The sequence below is a fragment of the Dermacentor andersoni genome, chromosome 2 (assembly GCF_023375885.2).
Source record: "Dermacentor andersoni chromosome 2, qqDerAnde1_hic_scaffold, whole genome shotgun sequence".
Classification (NCBI taxonomy): Eukaryota; Metazoa; Arthropoda; class Arachnida; order Ixodida; family Ixodidae; genus Dermacentor; species Dermacentor andersoni.
This window is the reverse complement of record NC_092815.1, coordinates 231439362-231459729: the sequence shown is the minus strand read 5'-3', so window position 1 is coordinate 231459729 and position 20368 is coordinate 231439362. Positions and strand designations below refer to the sequence as shown.

Here is a 20368-nt window from a genome sequence, read left to right as displayed (position 1 = left end):
AGCGGGGCGATAATGAGGCTTCTGCATTCTCGAATCTAATCGACCTTCTCACAATGCCCCCCGTTCTGGCCCATTTCGATCCTTCTGCACATACCGAAGTCCGTACTGATGCTAGCGGTCACGGAATTGGCGCAGTACTGGCACAACACCAGCGCGGCCAAGACTGTGTTATCGGTTACGCCAGCAGGCTCCTCTCACCCGCGGAGCGCAATATTCCATCCCTGAGCGTGAGTGTCTGGCCCTAGTTTGAGTGGTTGCGAAATTGCGCCCATACTTATATGGCCGACCCTTTTCCATTGTCACAGACCATCAAGCGCTTTGCTGGTTATGCTCACTCAAAGATCCTACAGGAAGACTTGGTCGCTGGGCCTTATGCCTCCAAGAATATTCGTATTCTGTCACCTACAAATCTGGCCGACGACAAAAGGATGCCGACTGCCTGCCTCGCTACCTGGTCGACGAGCCTGACGACCCCGACAGTAGTACCGCCAACGGCATTTTCTCTGTGTCTCGCCGATGAGCAGTACCGAGACCTATCGTTGCGAGCACTCATCAAGCGTCTGCGCTCTACACCTACCGACGCATCCGTTCACCGTTATGTCCTCCAGGGTGGCATTCTGTACCAAAGGAACTTCCTCCCTGATGGCTCTGATCTTCTTGTCGTGCCAAAACATCTACGACAGACTGTCCTCTTTGAGATGCATGACGCACCCACTGCAAGGATGCTTGGGATAACCCGCACGTACGACTGCGTCCGCCGCCACTTCTATTGGCCTCGTCTGGCTTGCTCCGTCCGACGCTATGTTGCAGCCTGTGATCCCTGCCAGCGTCGGAAAACACCTCAGGTGCTACCTGCCGGTCATCTCCAGCCGATCACCGTCCCTGTGGAACTGTTCTTTCATGTTGGATTAGACCTCCTCGGTCCCTTTCCCACGTCATCCTCTGGGAACAAATGGGTAGCCGTCGCAACTGATTATGCCACCCGATACGCTATCACGCGGGCTCTTCCTACCAGTTGTGGCACTGACGTCGCGGACTTTCTCTTGCGTGACATTATCTTGCTTCATGGCACCCCGCGACAGCTGCTTACTGATTGTGGTCGTAACTTCTAATGCCAGAGTAGAAGACGAGGTTGAGCTCACACGAGCAATTTCGTATGTCACAGGCGTCACATGGCGCAGCACGCGGTAGGGCCCTGTGTATCGCTAAAGGAGCTTGACAGAGTGGTTAAACTGTACTCTTACCGGTATGCTGTCCAAGTGCATTTCCAAGGACCATCACGACTGGGACATTACCCCTCCTTACGTCACATTTGCGTATAAGTTATCACCGACATTGTGCGTTTCTGCTCCATTCAACACAAGCCGACTACCTCATATCATCCTGACAGAGTGGTTATACTACCCCATATCGCCTGACAGAGTGGTTAAACCGTACTCTTACCTGTATGCTGTCCAAGTGCATTTCCAAGGACCATCACGACTGGGACATTACCCTTCCTTACGTCACATTTGCGTATAATTCTTCTCGGCACGACACCGCCAGATTTTCTCCATTTTATCTACTGTACGTTCGCGAACCGACCTTGCCCCTTGACACGGCACTTCCTCCTGCTGCGATCTCAACAAGCAAGTATGCACGCGAAGCCATTGCCCTCGCCGACCATACACGCCAGCTTGCCCGTACTCGACCGATGGCCTCGCAAATCACTCAGCAGTGTCAGTACAACGCCCACCACCGTGACGTACAGTTTTTGCCTGGTGCGTTCGTGCTCCTGTTGTCGCCCTCTCGTCACGTCGGACTTTCAGAGAAGCTCCTTTAGCGATACACAGGGCCCTACCGCGTGCTGCGCCAGGCGACGCCTGTGACATACGAAATTGCTCGTGTGAGCTCAACCTTGTCTTCTACTCTGGCATCTAGTGATGTCGTACACGTCAGTAGGCTCAAGGCCTACTACACTGCTTCCGAGTCTGGCCTTTAGTCGCACCAGGACGGTGCTTTTGCCGCCGGGGGTAGTGCTACGGAACAGTATTTGCGATCACGAAGAGGCGAGCAGTGTGAAGACGACGGCGGCGATTAGAGGCTAGCGCAGGCTGTTGCCTCTTGGCCAAGTACGGCATATTTCCTTGTAAATATACTTGTATACAGCTTGTCATCCGAGTCTTCCTGCGTAACATATCAATCAGCGGTAGGCTTCGAACTGGGGGGTCCTTTAAGGGGAGACGCGGGTCGAAAAACGACGATTTTCATCAGAAAAGTCAGTTTTATGTTTTTGACTGTTTCAGCAAGATTGATCCCTCCTCTTTCACATATAAAGAAATTAGAGCCGTAAATGATTGGGAAATTATAAATAAACTTGGTGAAAGCACCCGAGGTGGCGAGAAAAGGTGCAAATCTGGCCCATTTTCCAGCGCGTGATGCGTCAAATCGCGGCGTCGCAAGCTATTGGGCTTGTGCAAGGCAGTAGGCCTACGCTTTTTCTCTCCGAGGTCGGCTTTGCCGCGTCACAATCTCCCCGAGAAGTAATAATAAAAACAACATTTCACCGCCAAAACCGAGCGCTTTCGCTGGATTTCTAAATCACGTGGTGCGATTCCGGCCACGCCATTGGCTGCTAGCGCGCGACGCGGCCGCAGGTTGTCTGCTCTTTCTGCGACGCGCCGCTCTCTTGACGTGTTCCCAGGCTTTCAGGCATTTTTCTGCTCCTTGTTTCGATGGATCCCGTGAAGAAACGCGATTTTCGATCTCGAAAGTATCGGTCGAAGCACAAGTTCAAGGGGACTCGCCGCAAAGTCAAGCGGCGTGCAATGGAGACGTCCGCGGCAGCTAAGCCTAACCTAGGTGACGGCGACGCTTTCGACGGTTCAGAGCCGGCCGGCCGCTCAAGTTTCGTTGACAGCGCATCGGAGAAAAAGTAGATAATCTTCGACAATCAAGATAGGAGCGGCGACGAGACGGCAAGCACCTTTATCTGCGAGATCGGCGTCGGGAACGTGAGCGCCGCGGCATGTCCGGCGTGCGGACGGCGCGACCTTTTTATCCGTGAGTTGGCCAAAAAAACGGAAACGACTCGCGTCGTTTTTGTGGTTGTGTTGCAACAATGCAGCGTGTACCACGTCCGTTATCTCGTCAACGTATTCGTCGCGGCGTGCATCTCCGGTAGACGACGCTAACGGTGGAGCGCCCCCTTCGGCCAGCCCAAGAGAGAGTTTCGCCGTGAATATCAAGGCAGTGGTTGCGGCGCGCGCATTTAGAGCTGTACACAACCAACTCGTCCGATTTTGTGCAGTTCTTTGTTTACCAAAACCGATGCGCCATAAATCGTTCACCGCCATAACAAAGAAAGTGCACCTCGCTGCTACAAAAGCAGTGGCTGAACTTGGAGTTGGCTCGGAAAGTAACAGCGCAGGAAGTGGGTCAGCATGGTGCTCACGAAGACTCTATGAGAGAACAACATATGCGCTGGTGAATTCTAAAGTAGTGCACTGGATCTAGATACCCTGGCCTGCATTATGTGCAATTTTGATATAGATTTCAGCGCTACAACACAAATAAAGAACTTTTATAACTTTCAATCGTGTTTTTCTCAGCTTCATATTTTTGGCCAAACATGGCTTTTGTGCATGACATTTTATGTACTTATTGTGGTCCAATCAAGACCAAATTTGGTGTACATCATCTTTAAGATGTGTAGAATGCACTGATCTAGATTTTAGTGCAACCAGTTTATTTTTAAGAATGGAAATGTTCAATACCCTTGGGTACCAGTCACTGAAAACGAAGCATCATATATGAAATTCTCTCAAAATGTTGCCTGTCAAGGGAATTGCATTATCTTGGTTATTAGCACTCAGTGGAGTGTTAGGGACAAGAAAAGCCATTTTGCACTCCTATATCATGCCAACTGCTAGGTCCAGTAGCTGCACAAACATGCACTGTTTTTCACTTATGTATGGCACTTAGGACATGAAAGCATCAAGCTATCCTAAATCTAAGAACAGATTTGGAATGAGGATATCAAGCTATATAAGTGGTACAATTTTCATTTGTCTAGCATTAATATTGAAAAAAAAAGGTTTCTGAGGAGCGTCTCCCCTTAAAGTAAGTGAGTGAGTGAGTGCGAACTTTATTTAGGTCCTGAGGAGAAAGAATTCAATCAATTCGACGGCTCCACCCAAGTCGGGGCCTGTAGACAGAGTCCTTCAGCGACAGCTCGGGCCCTCTGGACAGCCTTGAGCTGAGCGATGAGCTTTGTGCTTGTGAGCGCCGAGTCCCAGGAGGACTGTTCAGGAAAGTTCATGCCCACGTTGGCAGGGCACAGCCAGAACATGTGTTCGAAGTGGTTGCATTCGTGGCTGCAGTGTGGGGATTTAGTAGAAAGGTCTGGATTGATCCTGCTTAGTGTCGTTGGTGTAATGTATGTTCTAGTCTGCAACTGTCTGTAAGTGACGGTGTGTGCTTTTTTGAGCTTTGGGTGAAGAGGAGCAAAAATTCTTCGTCCTAACCTATAACTTGAAGCAATTTCGTGGTATGACAGGAGCAGGTTTTTCTTGTCTAGGTCCCTCCAGGCTGGGTCGAAGTGAGGGAGCGGACTGCAGAAGTGGAATGCGAGTTCTCGCACCAGTTGGTGTGCCTGCTCGTTCGGATCACAGTCAGGACATCCGGAAATGTTGGCCATGTGGGCTGGGAACCATGTGATATGTGGGGACATGAGGTTGTAATCTCCCATTTCTTGGAAGAAGATTTTGTCGACAACCGTAGCTGGGTTTCTCGACTTCTGGGTTTCATGTCGACTCCACAACACAGTGACAACGGCGACAACTCGCACTCATCAGTTACGTACAAACTACTAAAGAACAAGGCGTCCTCTGCGTTTGTGTGGTTTCCTTCAGGAATGTAGCTATTCGCCCAGTCAAAAGGGAAATGCAAAAAACGAAAGTGATCTTCAGTGTCAAACATGCATGCATAAGCAGGGCAGCTCACACAACTTTATTCCAAGCTGCGACACGAAATAGACTTTTATGACCTCAACATATAGCATTATTTAGGACAAGAGGCTAATATCTCGCGAAGAAATTGTATAAGGCATTTAATATTCAGCAGCGCCTGTACTCCTAGCATAATGGAACCGGTGTGGCACAAACGCAACCAATGCAGTTTCCAGTGCGAGCCAGCAAACTGCAGCGAGAACCAGCACGTGTGCATCACCCGCCAGTGCGCCCAGGCGTCATGACAGTGAGACCAGCGTATCGCCCAGTGTGACCCAGCACTTCTCACTGGGGTCCCAGTGATTCCCAGCGAGTGCCAGCATCCCCTGTGTGATCCAGTGTGAAAAAACGCGCTGGTTTCATACTGGAAGGCACTGGAAGACGCTGGTTTTTGCAATAGAGATGCTCTATCCATATTGAGGACACTAACAATAATTTCATCTTCCCAGCATAATTGGTGGTGTGTAGTGCTGTAGCAAACCTATGAATATTTTCCAGCAACCACTACTGAACCACACTAAGATGCACAAAGAGTGCAAGTCTATTGCCAAGTTTTCCCCGAATGAGCACACGTGGCTCCAACTAGCCTCGATAAACATTATTTAAATTCTGTGGTTCTATGTGCCAGAACCGCAATCTGATCATGAGGCTCGCCATAATGAAGAACTCTGAATTAATTTCGGACACCTGGGGCTCTTTAACGTGCACCTAAATCAAAGCACACAAGTATTCGTGCACTTAGGTTCCATTCAAACACAGCTGACATGGCCAGGGTGACCCCTTTGGGGACAGAAATTGTGCTTCAGAACACTATCCAAGAACCGCTTATCTGCACACCGTTCTCGACACAAGAAAAACTGCATGCTCGGGGTCAACGTGCATCCATTTACCTCCGTTCTTTACGGACTTCCTTCTGATGCTCAGTCAGCACTTGTTTCTTTTTGACCGGAGAGACCACCTGTACAAATTCCTACAAGAAATGATTTGCCATTAATTACACAATGACACAGGCTAGTGCAATATCCAATATGTCAAGTACACACCACATAAAAATAAAGACAAAGAAAAATCATTACAAAGGGGAAAAAAATCATGATTTAATCAAGCACTGACCATAAACATTCACCAGGCAAGAATGGTGTCCACATAAGGAGAAAACTATTTCAGCTGTATCAACAGTGAACTATCCTTCGAGTACAATGCCAAAAAAGTTGTGAAGAGGCTCGATGAGCCAGAGGGGAGACAAAAACGAAAGACGGCGCTGCCTCGCAGTTGCCGCACCAGCTCGCCGTGGTGTCGTGGATGATCTGCTCCGGCTAAGTTAATCTTTTACCGGTTAATTAAAATGGACCAGCACATTGCATTCTAAAAGATCCAAAGACTGAACACAGCAAGTTTTAACAGCTTTTATATGGAGCCACAATGGCTCAAATATGAAAATATACTTTGTAATCCATAATGTCACTTATATACCGGCGCTCGGATTTCAGCAGGAAATTCAAAATATGGAACACTTTGACCTTCATTTTCCTATCCAATAATCAACCTATTATGGCGAAGTTAACCAGCATACCCTTTTTAAAGAATGCTTTATTAGTCCAAACTGGCTTAGTATGGCTCTTTATGGTCCCTTTAAACTAGACGGGCCACTTTTGCCATATCTACAGGTTACATAAACCACGCACTGGTGAAAGGTGGGTAGTCTTTCACTGTCATCATCAAGTTCCCCACACACTTCCCCACTTACCCCTCCTGTGCCACAGAGCGACAATGAATACAGTGGTGGAACAGCCATTTAACCTTTCGGCGGAAGTGTTGGCACAGGCAAAAAGCCGATTTGGCGCACAAGCAAGCACTTTTGGCGAGGGTCAAATGCATGTATGCTTATCATATACCACGAAAATTTGTATATATTTTGTGGAGATGGGTTGTGCGAGGCTTATCTTGCGAACGAGGTTACGAAAGGACGCGATGCTCCTTCGCACCACAACGCATAAGGGTCGCTGCGGCCGGGCTCAGTGACTCCCTCGACATGGCGCGGAGAAGGCAGAAGAGAAAGATTGTCAACAAACGCCGGTTTATTAACCGAGGATGCAACACAGTGCGACAGTCACAGCTCGTGGGCAAAGGCTCATGGCAAGACCGATCGAGTATGCACGCCTCCACCGAACATGACATAGTGCAATACACTCGTGCCATGCCATGCACGTTAGGGAGCTTTTGAACAAAGAAATAGCATCAGCGTCACTGTGCATGCACAAGACGTAAAGAGTATTTTGCATTTGCGTCAGCAATGCTATTTCGCCGACTTAGTGTAGTAACTCAAACTTGAGTTTTGTGTCAACAAACGTGGAGGCACCCATCAAAGTGGAGGCTCTCACCGTGTACCACATTCGACCACAGTCCTCATAAATCTGCACCCATCAAAACCAATCAACAGCATATAAGGTCCTCGCTTTCTCTCATTTGATTCATTAAAGCATGGCACAATGTAAAAAGTTATGCAAACAAATTTTATTTTTGAACCTTTGAAATTTCTACATTGAAAGGGTTCTTGCATCTCTCTCTCATCACTATGCGGCCGCTGCAGCCGCAAGCAAACCCGTGATCTCGAGCTTAGCAGTGAAACACCAGAGCTATAGTAAAGGTTACCCTGACGGTTCACAAACTTCGGGGTGCACCGACAGCTGAGTCGCATGTACGAAATGACATTGCGAAAATCAGTCGCAATGTATGGACAGGGAAAATAAGTTCAAGAATACATACAAAATGTAAACATGACTGTAGAATGCACTTAGGCCAGCGACGAATACCTGCACAGTTCTTCTATTTTCTTTCTCAATGGCCCCCATGTGATCACGCTTTGTTAATTTTGGCACTATATGCAGAATGCCAAAATTAACAACCTGGCCCATATATATGCGAACAGTAAAACTGGTGGTGCAATTATTAATCATAATCTATTCACTAACTCAGATATGCGGAAGCCAACACGTGCTCACTAATACCGTTCTAAACTATGCACCGCATGCAATTCTAATCACAGCGGCTGTTACAAAACCCTGCTATCACCCATAAACATAGAAAAAGTTAACCTTTAATCCTAAAATGCGACATCCTCCTTCGGCAAACTCCGCGGCGCTACTCGTGTTCGATGAACACCGAAACAAAGAGCGCCAGCAAGATGGCGCAGTGGCACTACATTGTATGTCTGTCAGAGAAAAATGCGGGAATGATGAACCGCACGACTCCAACAAGCCTCTGCTTCCTTCTACGATGATGATGACAGCGTGCTGTTGGATTTGATTTCAGTTTCTATATATGCAAAGCATCGACAGAAGGAGCGTTTTCCTCGTATGCTTGCTTTGCCACAGGCTTGGCACAATTTTCCGCTAAGATGCTATTTTCACGCAAGATGGTGCAAAGGCACCCTCTCGGCACAGTTTGGCCACAGTTGGCGCAGCTTTTCCACCACTGTGACTGGCCAAAGTTTGCTAACTGCCCCCCCCCCCCCCCCTAGTAAAGAGAGGGGATGGGGGATTACCTGAAAACTTTGAGCATACACCACCAATACTGCTGCTCACACAGTAATTTATCAGCTTAGGCATACAAGGTGGCCTTTATTGGTTGCGGCGTGCAGCGTTCTGTAATCAAAATTTTTACAGAAATCTGCTTGCTCTCAGAGAATCACCTTGCCAACTAAGTGCTTTGTTACTGGCCACAATGCAAATTAATCTCTTTCACACCTTAATGTCTGCGTGGACAGTATGTAACAACGCATGATTACGTCATTAAAGCCGCTTGAATAGTTTCTTAACAAAACAAATTGCTTCTTTGATATTCGCACCATGCTCTAAACACGCTGCATGTACAGACACTCAAGCATCAACCATTTAGTTCACATTATGAGGAACAGCATTTGAGCATCAGTGTGGATGGAATAAATGTTGGGCTGCTTTACCCATCAACTAGTGTATGGACCCACAGCTGTAAAGCAAACTCGCAACATACATCAGCCCGGAAGTCATAGAGGGAGCGCCTCTTGCGCGGCGACTGCGTGGCCCTCTGGGGTGTCCGAAGCCGCACAACTGTGGGCCGTGTCGTTGAACTAGGACTGCCAGACGGAGGAGTCCAGCGGTTCTTGGACGAGACAAGTGGGCTGAATGAAAGGGCTTCTTTCCTTTGTTGCGGTGTTGTGGGAAGACAAGCATCTGGCACCAGGGAATCCTGTAATAACAGAGCACATAAGTGCATTGCTCTAGAGCATTGGTCTCTAGAAGATGCTTCTTTGGCAATGTATGCAACACCGAACCGACCCTTTGGGCTCTCAGAAGGGGGGACACAGCATACGAGTAATGTGCAACACATACAGCAACCACACCAAAGGCTTGGGAGAAGAAAAGACAACAGTTCGACACAGACCTTGCCAAACAACTTATTGGGCTTGTGTGGACATCACTATTCTAGGTTGAAGTGAATAGTTCCAATAGTTGTGGGATTTACATAAAACCTTGACATAAGAGCCAGATGTTGACAAATCTAAAAAAAGTGGGCTCTTACAAGAAATGAAACGGGTTGGTATCACTGGAGTCAGTTTATTTTCAAAGTGCCAACGTTCATGCAAGTTCAACATTTCTCACAACTCCAGCTGCATAGAAAATTTGTTTACAAGCTATTACTCATTCTATTGCTTCCGCCTCCTTAAAATTTTGTGGTGGCTGAGGACACAGGAGCATTTTGCTTTCGCCCATTATGTGTCGACACAATGCTGGGAAGTGGAATATTGATTGCACGACGCTGGCAGCACTTATACAGTGCTGTGCGAACTTAGCCTGATGTTTTCCATCTACATGTGAGTTTAACCTGTTCCATGCTGTTGGTGCACAGAAAAAAAAAAAAAATTAATGTGATTTAACAGAGATACAGAGGTGCAGGTTAAATGCAAATTTCGATTTCAGGTGTGCCTTCCTACGGCAGTGCAAATTTCGCCTGGAGGTATAAAGTGTTCCCTCTGTAGCGCAAATTTCTCTGCTATCAGCGTTGCCGAAGGCGTGGGGAAGAGAACAGCTAACTGAAGACGGGACATGTACAGTTCTTCCATCTGTGAATGGAGAATGTTTTTAGAGGGATTTAGGTGTTTCATGCAGTTATTTGCGAGGGTTATATGCACATACTTCCTCTTTCTTTGCGGGGTGTTGTATAGTCAAAGTCCAATATTTTGGACTCCCTAGGGGCTGCGAAAATGTCCAAAAAATCAGGCAGTCCAAAAAAAATGAATGCATGCCTTTTTTTACTGGCCCCAAGGGCTCAAATCGCCACAGGCACATCCAAAATACCTTTAAAGGCCTGCCAGTACACTTATTAGGCATATCGGTGATTGTACTGTGATAAGAGAGGGCGGGTGCACATGTGTATAATTAAAGGGAGCCTGAAACGATTTTGACAATCTTGTACAAACATACTGAGTCGTTATAGTAGGTCCTTCTGATCATTAATTGACACATCTAAGTGCTCCATGTAAAGCATGTATTTTATTATAAGGTTCTAAAAATGAACATCGCTGCCGATCGCAGCACATTGCTCAGCTGAATTTTAAGCTGCCCCTAACCATTTGACGTAAATTGCCCTAGTGATGCTAGTAGGGCGAGCTATCCTATTGGCTGCCCAGGGCACGTCATCGATAATGTTCCTAACTTTATGGTGAACAAATGTTGTTCATAATAGTTGGAATGTTAGTTAATTTGTTTCTATATAAAGAAAGTAAGAGAAAGAGAACGCAAAACAATTTCTCTTTAAAAGCTATTCAAAAGGCGCAGCGCGACTGGGATGGAGACAGAGAAACACAAACCACAACACAAACGCTAACTAACAACTGGTTTTATTTGCACCGAAACCGGCCCATTTATGCGCAACAAGGCTTGCCATGTACCATCTCAGTTAGCACAGATGTGGCCACACATGATCAACCAAAAACAAGATACCGCAAATGTTTAAGAACAAATTACTAAATCCATAGAAACAGTAAGAACAAGATATGTTTTACTGCAACAATTTCTCGCTACACTTAAGCACTTCCGGCACACAGCAAGCATCGCCTGCTTGTGTTACAACGTGCTCCATTTTGACGAGAGCTCCGCAGTCAGTGTCGGTCAGTCTTCGCACGAGCACCATGATTCGCCTTTTTTTCATTGTGCGCTGCAAATGTAGCAACTGGCAATATGTCAAGCCGCGACACCGTGTCTCTCTGCAAGGCAGCAGACAAGCGGAGTGGCTGCAGCGCATCAGACTGCCGCTATCCGATCAGCGCCAGGATTTGCACGCTTGCGGCCATCAGTTTACACCGGAAGATTACTAACGCAATGGCGTTAGTCCAGTATTCAGGCAAGTGCAAGGGGACAGGGCCTGGCTGTTTGATGGTGCCATTTCATGGGATGAGCAGAAGTGCTAACGTGAATGGTCTGCACAATGCAGCCACCTGGTGGCACAGAGCTCAACCAAGCACAGTAACTGTAACGAAGTTTATTTCTACTGGTGCTGGTGGAAATTTTTCGCAGGAGTGTAATCGTTAACATGTTTTCATAAATGTTTAAAATGTTTTACACTTGATTAAAGCAATATTAGCTCTTTGTTTGGCTGGTTAAGCTCTGCGCCAACAGGTGGCTTGACCGTGCAGACCGATCAGGCAGCTCATGTACGTCCACGCTGAAGTTCCTTCATCAGCTTGAGTTTATGCCTCCACCCATCCGTCGAAACGCCTGTGGTTACCAGAATACCAGACACGTTCGGAACTGCGACAGAATGCATGCAATGCACGCTGCTTCGATAGCTCTCGCTTGGGGTTGACTGCCAAGCAGCTGGCAGAAAGGTTGGAGAGGCTTCACGCACTTGCTCCCAGAGAACCGGAAGTAGACGACATGACGTGCCATCATGAGGCAGAACCAGTGAAGGCGGAGCTTGGCCCCGATTACTCGATGAACGAGTTGAGGAGAAAATGCATGGCTGTGGAGGAGGGTAACTTGTAATCGTCCATCGCTTTCTTAACATGAGACGCTTCACACAAATGGTGATGTGAATATTTAACTTTAGCTGTACCCTTCGCTTCTACAAAATTTGTCCGAACCGTTTCAGGAGCCCTTCAAGGATTACATACCATGTCCCATTCTACCAATGCTAACATATGGGGCAGAAACTTGGAGGTTGACAAAGAAGCTCGAGAACAAGTTAAGGACTGTGCAAAGAGCAATGGAACTAAAAATGTTAGGTGTAACGTTAAGAGACAGGAAGAGAGCGGTGTGGATCAGAGAGCAAACGAAGATAGCTGATATTCTGATTCAGATTAAGAGAAAGAGATGGAGCTGGGCAGGCCACGTAATGTGTAGGATAGATAACCGGTGGACCACTAGAGTTAAAAAATGGGTACCAAGAGAAGGGGAGCGCAGTCGAGGACGAAAGAAAACTAGATGAGCTAATGAAATTAGGAAATTCGCAGGCGCAAGTTGGAATCAGTGGGTGCAGGCTAGGGGTAATTGGAGATTGCAGGGAGAGGCCTCCGTCCTGCAGTGGACAAAAACTAGACTGATGATGACGATGACCGTGTCCACAGACAATTGCCCCTTCCCACTCTCTGTATGCTTCACTGTGTAATACCATTTTATTAAGATGAAGCTTACTTTCGGAAACCGGCATTAGGCAATGCGCTGTGCTTTCCAGGCTTCAAAGCCATTGGCGAAGATTACAAAGGCAGAGTCAGCGCCATTGCTAACAGCTGCTAATTGTTTAACTGAAAAACACAGCACCGAACAGCAAGAAGATTGGTAGCGAATGTCGAAATAGCTATGCCTAGCATTGCCGCAGTGGTGGCTACGGCTGCCAGTGGATCTGCATGTGAGAGCGCCGGTTCAAGGCAGGGAGATGATCAAAATGGCGGCAGCAGTGGCTTCGATTAATGCCGTTTCGGACCTGCAGGCATGTCACAGTTCGAAAAATCGGACGGCAAAGGTTTCTTGCAGCCGAAAATTCAGACGTTCTCGTACATTAATCTTATGGGGTACGTGGCGGTGCCGAGAAGGCTTCGAGGAAAATTGTCCGGAAAATGGTTCATCGACTGTAATTGGGAATGCAGCTTATATGTGGAAAATACGTACATTTGTTTGAATACAGTAGACCAGTTTATTAGATTTTTTCGGTTAATTCGATGCTGACCGAAGGTGCCGTTTGAAACCCATGCATTTCTATGGGCCCAAATTTTCGTTATTTCGATCCTAAAATTGGTCAAGACAAAGTGCATGCAATATACTTCGCTGCAGTGATGTGGGCATGCGGCAGGGCACTGCAAGCAACCTCTTTCTGACACTAGCAGGAAGTGGGAAATTACACTTCCCTTTTTATGGAACCTACGTATAGCAACAAGCTTCCTCCAATGGCGTGCTGCATGACATCCTGCCAAACAAACACTTTTGGGGACAACCATGCATGCAGCTTATCGCATGGCAACTCTGTGCCAAGGTTGTTGCTAGGCCTAAATTGTTTGCGCTTCGAAGCTGTGGTGGGTGGCACTTCAAGGACAACTGTTGACAATTGCAAAATGCACAGCTTTAAGAACACTCTAAGTGTTCAAGAAAGATAGGTTACTATTCATGGCACCCAGGCCATAAAGCATGCAATACGGACATACTGTTTTGTATGCAATTTTCAGATATCTTCATGTCTGAAGAAACTTTGTTATAATAATATTTGACTGCATTTTGCAGGAAGTTAGTATGAATCGGAAACCACCTCTCCACCATAAAAGTGGGCTGAGACAAGGAAGGGAGCAAGCACCTGAGAGAAGGAAGCTGGCTCACAGATCTCCAATGCTTCAGGCTCCACATCAGGCACCAGGGAGGGTTTCACCTTGCGCAGCAATTCCCTGCACCGGCAACAAGGGTCACAATACAGTCAAGCCCGATTAGTAGTTGAAACCAGTGAAATCAAACCACGAATTATGTGAAACAATTTCTGGGCACTGTAAGGCTACATCAAGAGTACATATCAAAATATATGGCTACACTGAATAGAAATCGTATCCACAACCGACACACACCTGCACTGTTAATCACCTTCAAAATCTCAATTTCATATCGTGTCAGACATACATTTCACATAGTTACTGTCTTCTACATTTGGCAGCCCTAATGCTGTGAGGACTTTCTCGTTTGTTGCCCTTTGCGGACGCTACAGCATAGACAGCCTGAGGTATCTGGAGTGTACTAGGCTACTATATTGCACAACAGAGATGTAAAAGAAACTCGCAACTATCCCTTGCATATAAAGCCTCCAAAAATTTTCGGGCAACTGACTTTTGGACCAGCTTGATTGTCCAGACTTCCCTGTGACTGCTATCTACCGTATACAGTTGCCTAACGGCCGCGCTTGTGTAAGGGCTGCTCCCCCCAACTTGGCAGTCCAAATTAAAAAAAAAAAAAAAAAAAATCTTGCCAGCAAACGGCAGCGTCGTCGCGTCTCACGCACAGCAGATTTCGCTGGAGCCACCAGATGGCAATAGCTGTCCTGCGGCTTCGTCACACGGTGCTATCTGTGAGTTTCGGGCATGCGGCACTACCTGGGAGATCTTGTTGCTTTTCTAGCCGGCACCATTGATCTTTTGTGCTGCCATTCATTTTGACGACTGCCTATAGCACAACCGCTTGCGATAGAAAAGAAAGAACGCTTAACCGTGTACGATGCTGCGTTTAAACTTCAAGTCGTCGCATACGCCGAACAGAATGGAAAACGTGCAGCCGGCCGGAATTTCCACGTCGACAACAAGTGCGTGTGTCGCTGGTGCGACCAAAAGGATGAGCTGGTCGCAACAAACAAGACTAGGAACACATTCCGTGGCAAGCCTTGCAAATTTACAACACTCGAGAAGGAGCTCATGAAATACGTTACGGACATCAGGAAACACGGCTACGTGTTGTCAACCAAAATGCTCCGCGTACTATTTGTTGCAACTGTTGTTTATATTTTTACTTATACACTGTACAGGAGGTCCCATTACAGTCTTTGACCTTGGGACCTCCTCCTGTATATTATCACCTTGTACTACAGTTAAACCTGGATGTAACGAACCTATATGTAACGAATTCCTGGATTTAACGAAGTTTTTGAATTCCCCAACGCTGCCCCCATTGAAGCCCATGTATTTTCGACCTTGATGTAACGAACGCGTTGCGGCGGTTAGCCTTGATGTAACGAACTCCCAAAGCTGATCAGTCATTACTTTTAGCACTTTTAAGGAAAATTCGGCCGAAGAAATGCTCTAGATTATTGAATATTAATGCTGTAAGGAGCCAGCAGCTACGCGAACGCCAGGGATTGCCGCGACCGAGCAAAGTTAGCGATGATGATGATGATGATGGCGGCAACTAGCGCCGCTCCGTGCCTAACGTAGCAGTCTTTTCAGGCTTTGCTTGTCTAGCGTGGCACCAGGTGGCATTGGTATCGGCAGCGGATTTCTCTTGCAGAATTATTTTGTTTCGTATGGATTTGAGGACAAGCATTCTTATTTTGTGATTTTCATTTGTTTCAACGGCTTAGACACACTTATGTGTAAGAATTCACTTGAAAAGCAACGCTGATAGCCGGTTCTTTCATTGCCAAGGCGCCGGAAGGGAGAGGGGGAGGGACGATGACGAACGATATCCGTCACTTTTTTTTCTTTCTCTATGGATGCGTTGCATTCGCCATCTTGAGTGTTGTTCTGCGTTCTGCACGTGTGCGTGTGTCAACTGTGCTCTGGTACTGGTTTGTAAGACTTGTTTTGGAGGTGCTAGGCCTGCCTGTCGGCGTGTAGTCATGCGTCTCCGCTTCTAACTGCGTCGTCGGTTGGTCGTGATGAGTTCTACTGCCAGAAAACGAAAAGTTCTGTCTTTTGAAGACAAACTCGCAATTTTAAATGCAGTCTCCGCGGGCGAGAAGAAGAAGGACGTTGCCACCCGTTTCAGCATTCCAGCGAGCACACTATCAACGATTTTGAGTGCGGAACACAGCATCAGAAACGCAGTGGAGTCGGGAACAAGCTCGAAGAAAAAAAGACTGAAGCTGTCCACATACACCGATGTGGACAAGGCAGTGTTCACGTGGTTTTTGGACACGCGAGCCAGAAATGTACCCATAAGTGGCGCGATCTTGCAACAGAAGGCAAAGGATTTTGCGTGTATCTTGGGTCATGACGATTTCAAGGCAAGCAACGGGTGGCTGCAGGGATTTAAGAGCCGGCACGGTGTCGTCGGAAGAGTAATCAGCGGCAAATCTGCCTCCGCAGACAGCGATGCTGCTGCTTCGTGGGTGGCTGACAAGCTGCCTGGAATCCTGAGTCGCTTCGAGGCGGCTGATGTCTACAATGCCGACGAGACAGCTCTATTTTATCAAATGCTTCCGGGCCGCACGCTAGCGTTAAAAGGCGATGACTGCCGCGGTGGAAAGCAGAGCAAGCTCCGCATAACGATTCTGCTGTGTGCCAACCTCGACGGCACAGACAAGCGAGTCCCGCTAGTTGTCGGCAAAAGTGCCCGTCCCAGGTGTTTTAAGGGAACGAAGCGTATGCCCGTGAAGTATGTGGCGAATTCCAAAGCGTGGATGACTCGGCCAATATTTTCTGAGTGGTTAAAGGAATTTAACCAGGACGTCAAGCGGCAAGGCCGTCAAGTTTGCCTACTGCTGGACAATTGCTCGGCGCACCACGTCGAGGGCCTGCAGCTGTCGAACATCGAACTGCATTACTTCCCGGCCAACTGCACGTCCCTAATACAACCCCTGGACAAAGGGGTCATTAACAGTTTTAAATGCTGTTACCGGCGCCGACTAATCCTGAAAATACTTCTCGACATCCGTCTGGAACGGGAGATGAAGATCGACATTTATCAAGCAGTCGAGATGCTTGCTGCCTCCTGGCAAGAGGTCAGGGCAGAAGTTATCGCGAATTGCTTTTTAAAGGCCAGAATAGCCAAAAACGCACGGGCTGGTGCCGACGAGGAGGAGGAAGACCTTTCTACTCCGTCCAATGTGGCCGAAGCGTGGAACGAGCTATGTACTAACGGTGGTGTACCCGACGACGTTGAACTGACTGACTTTGTTTGCCGACAACGCCGCCGTGACTACAGAAGAAATGTCTGATGCAGCAGTAGCTGAAAGCGTGCAAAATCCGGATGGCGGTGATGATGGTGCTTGTGAGGCAGATCCGTGTGACGTGCCTACTGCAAAGGAGGTGATGAACGCAATGGACGTTATGCGCCGTTTCGTCGGCTCGCTCGACGATGAAGGAGCTCTACACGATTTAGCCTCTTTGGAGCGGCGTGTTGTGCCTACACTCGTGCCGAAGAAGCAAGCGGAAATTACGCAGTTTTTTAGTGTAAAATAAATGATTGAAGGGTGAGTTCACCTTCACGGATATATTGAGCTATTTGGTTTCGTTTCTGCATCATTCGTACGAGCCTTCACGCGAAACCTGCATGTAACGAAAACCTGCATGTAACGAAAAATTGCGAGCTTTTGTCAACTTCGTTATATCCAGGTTTAACTGTATATCTTGTCTATTAATTATAAAACCTCAAGGCCCTTGCAACCGCATGCCACATGAACATTTCACCTACGGATTTCAAGGCAAGCGAGGGATGGCTTCAAAGATTTATGAAGTGACAACTCAGCATCCGCCACCAGACAACACTCTGCCAAAGACTTCCACGTGAGTACGATGACAAAGTGATCAAGTTTTACCGCTTTGTTAACGTGCTGAGAGCGGAGCACGAGTACCACCTAGACCAGATAGGAAATGCGGACCAAACGCTGTTTGGTTCAATGCTCCTGAGAACATGACGGTCAACCAAATCAGTGTGAAGAGAGTCCTTGTGCACACGATCAGTGCCGATCGTCAGCGCTGTACTGTAATGCTATCTGTCACAGCGGACGGAAGCAAGCTCTGCCGTACGTAGTGTTTAAGCAAAAGACGCTACCCAAGGAGAGCTTCCCGAATGGAATCATCGTCAGAGTGCAAGAAAAGGGCTGGATGTACAATGAACTAGTGGTGGACTGGGTGAAAACGGTGTGGGCTAACCGGCCGGGAGGCCTGCTGCGACGGAAGGGCGTGCTCGTATTAGACAGCTCTTGTGGCCACCTCAAAGAGCGCGTAAAGGCTTGTCTTGCAGAAGCTCATACGCATCTGGCAGTCATCCTTGGAGGTTTAACAAGCATGCTGCAACCACTGGGTGTGTCTATTAATAGGCCATTTAAGGCAGAATTCAGATGCCAGTACTCTGAATGGATGGCAGAGGGCCACCACGAGAAAACGCCAACCAGACGACTAAGGAGACGTCACTTCAGCGGCTCTGCTCTTCGATTTTAAACGCATGGCGTGCGGTGTCCACGGTCATTATTGTAAACAGTTTTAAGGTCACAGAGATTTCCAATGCCATGGACGGCACTGAGGACGATTGGATACATGAACGTGCGGATGACCCGAGCAGTGGCGACAAGCTGGGCCAGAGCAGCGATACCGATGAAGACATTTAGCCAGGATGTCCGCAGCTAGATGCCAGATATCCCTTCGTTAGGTATATATGGCACGATTAAACAGGTTTTTCCATATGTGGATCGAAAATTGAACAAACATTTCACAATTCCGTGGAAGGGCCGCACCCCATCAAAATCGTGGAGAAAAAGTTAATAAATAATAAATAATAAAAAAGATAATAGGACGCAGTTCACTAGCCAAGAATTTACCAATTTTGCGAACAACAATAACATAAACCACCTGCGCACGGCTGCGTTTCATCCGCAGTCGAATGACCTAGCAGGGAGAGCTGTCCGAACTGTTAAAGATGGGCTGAAGACGATGAACCAGGGCAGATTAGAAGATTGCCTTTGCAGACTACTTTTCAACTACTGGAGAGCACCCCTTGCATCGGGCAAATCTCCTTTGGAACTTCTTGGCTACCAAATTTGGTCCCGCCTCGACACGCTTTTCTTCTTTGGTTGCAGGAAGATCGGGAACATCGGATGACTGGACCCTTACACCAGACAAATGTTTACGTCCGTAACTTTAGTAAAGGTGATAAGTGGAAGACTGGCATGGTAAAGTCAGCAGACGGAGCTAGGATGGTGACAGTGGAAACGCCTGAGGGCCTCGTTCGGTGACATGTTGATCAAGTTCACACAAGGAAAGACCCAACGGTTACCCAAGGCCACAGGGAAAGTGAAAGCTTGTCCATCTCGAGAACTCCACAAGAAACTCCTAGAGCAGGGCCAAAGGCAAAAGTCGAAACTCGTGAAATGTCACCACCACAGTGTCAGTCATCACCCCACCCCTTGACGCACAAGAGAGAAACGGTGAACCTACAGTGGCCACGAAACTCTGACGCTCAACAGGAGAGCGCAGACCTGTGCAGCGTCTTCAGTATTATTGATGGAGAAATGTTATAACTGCAGTGTTCTTCTTATCATTTCTCAGATGAAGTCGACAGCTACACGTGCCAATCTGATTGCCTATCTTACTTTGTTTCCCTTCCCCTCCTTCCTTAACCTGTCTATATTTCAACGTGCACTGCAAATAAATGCCCATTCTTCTAGCTTGTCAGCTTGTGTCTGCCTCGCCTGCGTCAAGCGCAGTGTCCGACTTACGATGTAACGTGCCATTTCTCTGCATTGTGCACGCTGCTAAAAGCGCTCCCTCCGCGTGCGCAGTTACTTTCGCATGACTGACCGCACGGGGCCTTCGACTGTGGACTGGAGCGATGGCTCTTGCGATTCCGAACACGAGCCAAGCTCGGATTCGGATTCAAAGAGCTTCTCCCCGGAGGAAGGGGCGAGTTCCGCAGCGTCAGATGTTGGAACGGTGGCGCCACCATTCCCATGCATGGCAAGCCGAAAATATGTGGAAGAACAGCGATTTCTCACCCACGCTGTTTCCTTTCGACGCATCATGTTTCGCGCCGTCCTCGAGCGCAGCTCTTCTATCGTAATAATAATATAAAAAATCCCTATGCTCGTACTCTGATATTCCCGAAACCAAGCCGACACTGGGGCTGCGTCATGGCCAGAAACACCCGACAGTGAAAGGGTTAAATATATCCTCTTTCCCCACAACCGCTGTTGAGTCTAGAGTAGCGTTTGCTTGCCTTGACAAGACACTTATCCCCTATCCCCCCTTGTATGGGAACTGCGAGCCAAGAGTGGTAAAGTTGTTATTCACTCGCTTTGCCACTGCGTCGGTTCTACCCATTCTCTGCCTCCTGTGCCCTCTCCTACCTACCATCTACCTAGCTTCCCTCTGGACTTGCACGCTACTAGAAAGGTAAGCAATGAAATTTCTACAATGCTTTTGTGGGGGTAGGGTGGCTAGCGGG

At 47.7% G+C, this 20368-nt stretch overlaps 1 protein-coding gene across 2 annotated transcripts in view; it reads right to left on the bottom strand.

Moving 5' to 3' along the window:
- Positions 1–20368, bottom strand: part of LOC126539816 (uncharacterized) — a 212396-nt gene that overhangs the window by 59742 nt on the left and 132286 nt on the right. For both annotated transcript variants that reach the window (XM_055075745.1, XM_055075746.1), the window contains exons 22-24: positions 13809–13896; positions 9000–9215; positions 5879–5958 (exon numbers count right to left, since the gene is read on the bottom strand). In XM_055075745.1, coding sequence (XP_054931720.1) covers positions 5879–5958; positions 9000–9215; positions 13809–13896 — 384 coding nt within the window. The remainder of the gene's footprint in view (positions 1–5878; positions 5959–8999; positions 9216–13808; positions 13897–20368) is intronic.